The following is an 8,680-nucleotide window of genomic DNA, read 5'->3' on the forward strand; positions in this document are numbered from 1 at the left end:
GGGTAGTTTTCTATTCCCCGCAAAAACTTTTAGAAAAGATACTCTAATTAACAATGACTATTTCTATAAAACTGTTTCATGAGTATTGGAAGTATTACGACCAGTTTAATTTAAAGTATAATTACTTTAAAATCTGTACTTGGTGACTTTCTATTTCCTCTCTGCCAAAGCTTTTCTTCATTTAACAGAGGCCTAAACTATCAAACATTATGGGACATTAGTTAGTAATTTAATCATCATATAAAAGGGTTTGAAGTTTAGTTATCTATTAAACATAATACCTATTTTTTACAAGCTATACAGTTCTAAAACAGATCCTATTTCAAAAAAAAATAAAAGCTGAATATGTCAATACCAATGTAATTTTTCATGTCACTTTGCTGTTAGATATAAAAAGTAATCCTACACAAGTTTTCCTGATGTTTCATCATCAGCTTCAACGTAGTTAGTACATTTAAGCACCTAATAATAACTGCTACTTAAAATGTGTCTTGGGTACTTCACCAACCTTTTAGGTGAGGCTACTAAATCCCTCAGCAACCCTGGTAGACAGACACTGTTAGACTCATTTTATAAATGTGGACACAATGAAATATGCCCTAAGTTACAGTCAGTAAGAAGAGTGAAGATTGAAGTCCAGGTATTCTGAATTCCAAAGTTCATATTTTTTGCCACTGTTATGCAAATAAAGAGATAATCTAGCCTTTAAATACAGAAATTTATCATTTTGTGATAATGAGAGGCAAAGATGAACGTACAATGTAAGGGTTCAATTCAAAGTACACCATCACAATGTATACGGAAACTGAGTGATGTCTTTAAAAAACCTGTTACTTAACAGTAACAGACACTATAATTAAAGCCATAACTTAGTGCCCTGCTAGATCCAATTGTATTAAGAACAGTGACAAAATTAATGTCATTTCCTGAACTAAATGATTTTCAATTCAAAATTTTTATAAACGCAAACGGTTTTTAAATGAAATAAATGTATTTACTCCTTTCCTCAAAATAACACTTTCCTATTTCTTTCTGAGTTCCCATATGCCCAGATTTGATGTTTCAAATGCTCACTTTACATGGTTGTAACCACACCTTTACAGTAGAACAATTCCAACAGGAAGCTTAAGTATCACAGCATTATCAAAAGAGAGTATTTTCAAAGGAATCATTCTGATCCACAACCATTTCTAAGGTAAAAACTAGTGCTCTCAATTGGGGGATGGTAGAGGATTTCTATTAATAAATTGCTCTATGATTTCTTTTCTTGAAGGTGTTGGGAAAATCAAATTAACACATAACAATAGTTAGTGAGATATGGCTTCATTTTCTGTAATAAACACTAAGATCAAAACATGACCCAAGTTAAATTTCCTTGCAGGGTTCCCAGCAGGGGCTTCCCTTTTGTCTGTGATTTCCTCTCACCCACCAGAACCAGGCCAAATATGCGCATGTGCCACTAACACTAAGCAGCACTTCCTTAATCACTCATTTCCAACAATTTATGGATCATCAGTGGCAAAAAACGAGCAAAAATAATGAAAGAATGCAATGAAAGCTCGTGGAGACAGAGGCTGGACTTCCTACTCACTCTGTGTCTCTTTAGGATGGAGGCCTGATACAAATTAGCCACTGGGGGGAAAAAGTCATCTGGTCATAAAATACAGTACAAGGTCACTTTTATGTAAGTTTGCCAAAAGGGACATAAACCAGGACAATTTCAAACTGTGACACAGGATAGAAACATATTAAAAAAATCTTTGTTCCTCCTCTATTGTGCTGTCATGTTGCTCAGCTTTATAGACATTCCAAGCACCAGCACAGAACTCTTCGCTTCCACCTGGTCAGTCCAATTAATTAAGAAAGGAAGTTACCTAAAATTTTGTACTTTTTGCTTTTATTATCAAGCACTTTGTTTGAAGTTACAGGAGTTAACCTCTTAATCCTACAGACCGTGTGCTATGCTCTGGCCATTCGGGGATGTCTGGATGGTTTGGATAATTGGTCAGGATGTTGCTTATGTTACATTTTATGCTATGACTTCAAATCAAAGATAGGCATTAAAGTGAAGTACGACAGAAATTTACTCCTAGGAAAATCTTGGGTTTATGAATTAATCTGTCATAAAATTGACGTAACAATCATATGGAGATATTTTCTCCCACTTTCATTGAGTCATTGAATTTTTTTTCCTCCTAACATTTTAATTCAAAATAAGATGCTAAGATATAATGTGAAACAAATATGTTCCTAACTACCATTTAAACACTGGCCAGAGGTTATACCTCCAAGAGTTCATTACAAAATCAGAAAATATCTCTGATATTAATACAGACAACCTGGAGGTCTTTTCTGGAGCGGGGGAGGGAGACAAATCATACAGTCCAACTGAGGTATGGTAAGTACAGCAGTAATGTCTGCCCTAAGATGTTCCCTGAGCCCCAAGATCCACATACTGCAGAAAAAGTAGGTTTACTACAAAACAAAACAAAAATCACCAAACGGAACCTTTTCATCAGAGTTGGAAAATTAAGATGTGAACAGAGTCACTTTCAAATACCTATGAACATACCTAAAGCTCAATACAATACACATAGGTGACAGCCAAATAATCTACATTGGGTAAACATTTAACTGCTAACAATAAATCTAAATTCCAAGATAAAAGTTAGCTGCGTACTAAAAAAAAGTTTTACTTTATCAAAACCATTTCTACCCTTTTACACTTGAGAATTAGAAAGTAAGGGAATAGCAAGGAGATGGTCCTAATAAAATAGAAACACACACCGCCACCACCGTCAGAAGAGAGAAGCAAAGCTATTTAAGGCCCTTAAAAGGACATAGTCAACCCCCCAGGCCTAATATGTCCTGTTTGAATTAACATAGTGGTTTAATTAAAAACTAAGCAGAGAATTCGGCTTAATTTGATTTTCAATTCAAGCTCTGCATCCGCCCATGGCCAGTGGCCAATTTCCGCATCTCGGCACAATATGCAAGAAGCTGTTTGAACATCGACTGCCCAGGGGAATCCACGGGAGTAGAGTGGGGCCATATGCCATTTAGGGATACACCAGACTTAGACACAGTAAAACAGCACCAGGAGGGTGGCCACAGGAAAAAAAGGAAAAAAAAGGAAATTTTACTTAACCATATTACAAGTTTGTCATTGCTCAAATTAGTGTGCTGAATCTACCAATTACAAAGGTTTCTAGCCTCTCTTCAGGATCACTTCAGAAACTACATGCGTCAAATGTAATTGATGAGCAAGGAGTTTTAAAGGAATATACATAAATATACATACTTATTAGCCAAATATGTTAAACATTTGAATGACTGTGATCAATCATATTAATTTCAATAAAGCAGCAAAGTTAATTCTAGTAAGTACTGTGTAAAGAACCATATATCTTAAAAAATGTTATTTAGAACTTACACAGGTAATTAACAAATGATTCTAGACTACAGAAATATACAACATGAACGGGCTCAAATGTATACTTAACACATTTAGACTTAACGACACAATATTAATAACCTTTCCAACTTTCATGTGATTGATTTTAAAACTGAAAAATATGAATATTTTAAAATGACATGCCTTGATTAGCTTAATTTTAAAACTTTCTAAACGTTTCTACTAGGATCTAGAACACATCTTATCTTCAAACAACTTTGTTTCAAAGTATGCTAGCTGTAATGCTCAAGCTGTTATTCTGCTTTAGTACATGCCATTTCAAAACAGGAAACATATTTTAAAACTACCTGAGATAATAATCTGTGAGTAATAAAAGATGACTGTACTATATTCAGTTGCTTGCTTTCTGAGGCCCATATTTTATGGAATACTTAGTGATAATAAGTATTCTAGCATACTTATTAGTGATTAGTGATATTTTACAGAATACTTATTAGTCAAATGCATTTAAAGACTACCTCGAAGATAAAGGTAATTTAATAATAGCTAACATTTACTAAGTGAAGTCCTGGGCTATGTGCATTACATAAATAATCACATCTCATTTAATCACCAAAATAAGACAATAAAGTAAATACCATTATTACACCTGTTTTTACAGAAAGCAACCCTGTGGTTTAGATGACATCACCTGCCCAGGCAGTCTGACTGATGCCAAATTTTCTCAGGGTTGTAGCTTCACCATCTTCCACTGGTCTCTCTTCCTCAATACAGTCAGACTCTCCAACTTTAAAATGATTCTTCCTCCCCTACCTTCAAGCAACAATTCCATCTCCCTCCTTCCTTTAATGGCATTAACCACCAAATTCTTTAATTTGGTTTTCTGCAGCACCTATTACAACTTCCCAAGTCGGACGAATGGCAGTTATCCAGTGCTCCACCTCATTGCTCTCTTTCTAAGTCTTCTGCTGTGTTTGGGAATTAATTGGATTCGTAGTTGCCTGTATCCTACAGTCATTCAATATTTCAGTCCCATTTGAGGTCATGAAACACAGCTGGTGACTCTCAAGTGATTTTTAGGCAACTAACATGGTCAAAGATGTGCTAAGAAAAGAGTATTAATCATGTATAAAAAGACTAAATTTTTTTTTTAAATAAAGGAAATAAGTGCTGTACAATCGTAGGTGTGAAATATCTCTAATTATCTTCTAGGATCCCTCCTCGCTGATTCTCCCTTTGACCTTAAGTCTATAAGGGGGAACAGGAGAAAAGTGACATGTCACTGGAATTTTTTGTCATTTTTTCTTTTTTAATTCTGGAGATTGTTGCTAATTCTTCAAACAGATTTAGCCAAGTCCCTTTCCTAGTTGGTTAATTCACAAGAAGGGAAGAAAATAACTTGGAGGCAAAGAGTTTGTCCATATTATACCCTGTTATCGTAAATAACAATCTACTCAACTAGATTTTTATAAAAGTATAAATTAGGTAGATAGATACTGCTTATAATGTCAAATATGAAAACATAGTTCACACCGAGCTTTATCATTTGCTTTTTGTATGTGGGACTATTACACAAGAGGTGGTGTCAGGAAGAGGGAAGAACTTGGCTTATGGAAAGCAAACATCGGCAGGCGACGTCACAGAGTCAGGTGCAGGGCTGATTTGGCGCCGTGATCTACAGAACAGTGTTCTGCACCATGTGGGGCACGTACTCCTTTGTATTCCTTTCCTTTGTGATGTGCACAAAGTCTAAAATGCATATTTATCTCTAAATATACTCAAATGGTAGGTGAAAAAATTTTCAAAAATCCTATTCTGGCTTCTCTGTTGCCTACATCATAAAACTCAAATGACCAGACAGAGGACTCCAGGCCTCCAGAATTCAACCCTGGCAAGCGGCTTGTGCACCCTCATCTCTCACCATTCTCCAGTATCTAAGTACCGGTCATTCCCTCCATTCTGTCAGAGCTCTGGGCCTTTGCTCAAGCCTGGAATGCCACACTCTAGTAAACCTCTGCTCATCCTTCAAGTACCAGCTCAAGTCCAGGTTGACTTCCCCTGTGAAGCCTGGTCAATTCCCCAGGAAAATCAAGATATCCGTTCCTTTCAGGGTTTCCCATAGGACTTCATTATATAAAAGGGCTTCAAACTGCATCTTATTTGTTTGCATCTGTCATTTCTCCCACTGTCCGACCCTTGAAGGCGGGAGCCTCATCTTTTCATCTGTGTCCCCAGCAAGCTCCTATAAATAGCATAATAACTGCTACTTAAGGAACTGGTTAATAAAACTCTGAATTCTCGATGAAATTCGTTCTCTGTTGAATGAATGAATATCCATCAAAAGTTATGGTTCCAAAATTCTACAGAAATTGCCTTCTCAAGAGTCTACGATGACCTCCTTTCTTCTTGTTGTTCATTCTTGGTTTCTGTTTGTTTCTGAGACAGGCTGGAGTGCAGTGACGTGATCACAGCTCACACCACAGCTTCAACCTGCAGGCTCAAGCAATCCTCCCACCTTAGCCTCCCGAGGAGCTGGGACCACAGGTACCCATCACCACACCCAGTTAATTTTTTTATTTTTAGTACAGACAGGGTCACACTATGTTGCCCAAACTGGTCTCGAAGTACTGGCCTCAAGCGACCCTCCTGCCTCAGCCTCCCAAAGTGCTGGGATTATAGGTGTGAGCCACTGCACCCAGACACTGACTAAATTTTAATTGCCAGTCTTAAGAATACATCATGATTTTTTAAATTCCAGTATATTAAAGCCAGTTTTCTTAATGTCAGGTTTGACTGCCAGAGTCGTTCCCTCTGATCCTTGTACACTTACTAAATGTGAAATCAGCTGTCAGTTTTCAGCTGCAGACTGTTAACGTATGGAATAACAGATAGACAACAGAAAGGGGAGCCCATGGAAATAACACTTTACTGTCACCTAAATAAGATACCCTAAGGAAAGAATAAAAGCTATTGTATCAGGTTTATCCATTACACTAAATGTATGCAGACCGTAAAAGTACTCCCAGGTCTAAAAGATGTCTCTCTCGTGGACATGCACAATAATTCATTATGCAGAATCACTGTTACTGTTAACAACATGTTGTTAATATTATTATTCATTTAATTTTGTATATTCCATTTAAATAACTTAAATCTGCTTTTTCTAGTTCAACACGAATGATATTTAATTCCTCACTTAACCAATTTAATTCCAATACTAGATTCACTTACCTTTTTCAGGCCAGCAAAGCCTTCTGATTCCAGAAAGAAAAAGGCAAAGGGCATCAATACAAATAAACAAAGGTTGGAAAAAAGGGAAGCAAGATTCCACAAACCTATAAAAAGAGTAACAAGAAAAGAAGAAAAACAGGTTAGATACTGAAATTGTGATATTAATCAAGATCTATACTTTTAAATAGTAAAAATAAACAAAAAGTAACAAATGATCTAAACTTAGAAATCATAAAATAAATATAGTATGTATATATTTAAATTTTTTTAACATTGTAATTTGTATCTATTGGGAAAAGTCAGTATAGAAACTTATGTTTTCTTCCATGCCGTAAAATAAATTCAGTAAAAATATGACGTGTGCAGAGATCCCAAGGCACAGCCTCTTTAGACATATAGGCACCGGAATATTTAAATTAGAGCCACTAGCATTTATTGAGCCCTTAATAAATGCCAGATACTCTACAGAACATTTTACATGCATAATCCCATTTAATTTAAGCCTCATAAAAACCCTAAAAATAATAATTAGCATTTATTGAGCCCTTATGTGCCAAGCACTATTCTAAGTGATTTACAGATATTATCCAAACTCATTTACTCGCCACAGCAATCCCACGAGGCAGGTAGCATTACTGCCCCAATATGACAGAAGAGGAGCAGGCTGTGCAACTTGCCACAGCTGTAGAGCCTGCAAGTGGCAAAGCTGACTCTTAATTCCTGGGATTTTAAAAAATCACTACATCACAGAAATTTTGGTAAACAATTCCAAGTGGGAAAGAAAAAGTCAGAGACTGGCAATCTCAAGTGACCTTTTCCTTGTTGGCACAAAATGGCAAGTAAAATAAGAAGAACAGATTTAGTAAAAGACAGAGCCCTATTAGGTATGTCATTGGGAGGGTATTTGCCCAACATGTCAGATCATAAAAAAATAAAATTTAAAACTGAGTTTCAAAATGATGGTGATAATCATTACAAAAGTTTATAAAATCAAGAGTCAAAGATAAAATTTACGTCAAGGATAAATTCAATGGACTGTTTGCAATTATAATTCAATGTTTTTGAAAGTAGCCAACTAATGCTTTTTCAACACCTTTATTTCCAAGCAGTGCTAAAAGCACTGGAGATCCGGTGACGAACACACACAACACCTCTGCTCTCAGAGCTGCTCATCTGCACATTCGCACGCAGAGACTACCGCTGAGCTGGCAGTGAGCACAGGGAGCAGAGCTGTCCCTAACTACTGCAGTTATGAATAAACATAAAGGCTTGTAACTGTCCTGATGCCCTTTGGAATAGCATGGAGTATAAACAAACACATTAATTTAGCACTTAATATGGGTCAGCTGGGGAGACTCACTTCCTTTAGCAGACAAGGTAATATAATAAAATCAACTCACAGTTTCTTATTCAAAAATCTACATAGAGTTAACAAATTTACAATGTACATTTATCTTTGTAGAAAGTAAAATGTTTTATAAACAATATCTTAACATCTTTTAGTGGAAAAACTGCAATTTGAACTACTTAAAATTTTTAAAAATTTAAATAATTTTATACTTTCCAGTCTTTAAAAAAAAGCCAAACATTCTGTTTTCTTTATTCAAAAAGAGTATAATTAGAGTCAATTCTTTTATTGTGCTAATTACTGGAAGAGCATATAGAATGATGGCTGCATGCACACAATTGAGTTCCAGGCAGACCTGGGTTCACATCCTGCTGCACGTCTATGTGACAACTTTGCTAAATCACAGGTTCTTCATCTATAAAATACGGCTAATGACGGGTCTATAGACATTGGTAAGTATTAAATGATGCACGTACAACAACTGGCACAATGCCTGTCATAAAATAAGCATTTAATGAATTTTTGCTTTTATTAAGTTACAGCACCAGAGGCTACTAGTTACAGTGCTATCAGCTCCCACACCAAACTACCATCCTTCCTGAAACTCCAGATTAGCTCCCACACCAAACCACCGTCCTTCCCGAGACTCCAGAGCAGCTCCCACACCAAACCACCGTCCTTCCCGA

At 36.2% G+C, this 8,680-nt stretch overlaps 1 protein-coding gene across 1 annotated transcript in view; it reads right to left on the bottom strand.

Annotated features, from left to right (window-relative positions):
• The window catches only part of LMBR1 (limb development membrane protein 1), a 169,833-nt gene that overhangs the window by 121,736 nt on the left and 39,417 nt on the right, over positions 1–8,680 (bottom strand). The window contains exon 4 of the mRNA XM_011973086.1: positions 6,647–6,750. Within this exon, the coding sequence (XP_011828476.1) occupies positions 6,647–6,700 (54 nt within the window). The 5' untranslated portion in view covers positions 6,701–6,750. The remainder of the gene's footprint in view (positions 1–6,646; positions 6,751–8,680) is intronic.

The sequence above is a fragment of the Mandrillus leucophaeus genome, unplaced genomic scaffold, assembly GCF_000951045.1.
Source record: "Mandrillus leucophaeus isolate KB7577 unplaced genomic scaffold, Mleu.le_1.0 Scaffold134, whole genome shotgun sequence".
Lineage (NCBI taxonomy): Eukaryota > Metazoa > Chordata > Mammalia > Primates > Cercopithecidae > Mandrillus > Mandrillus leucophaeus.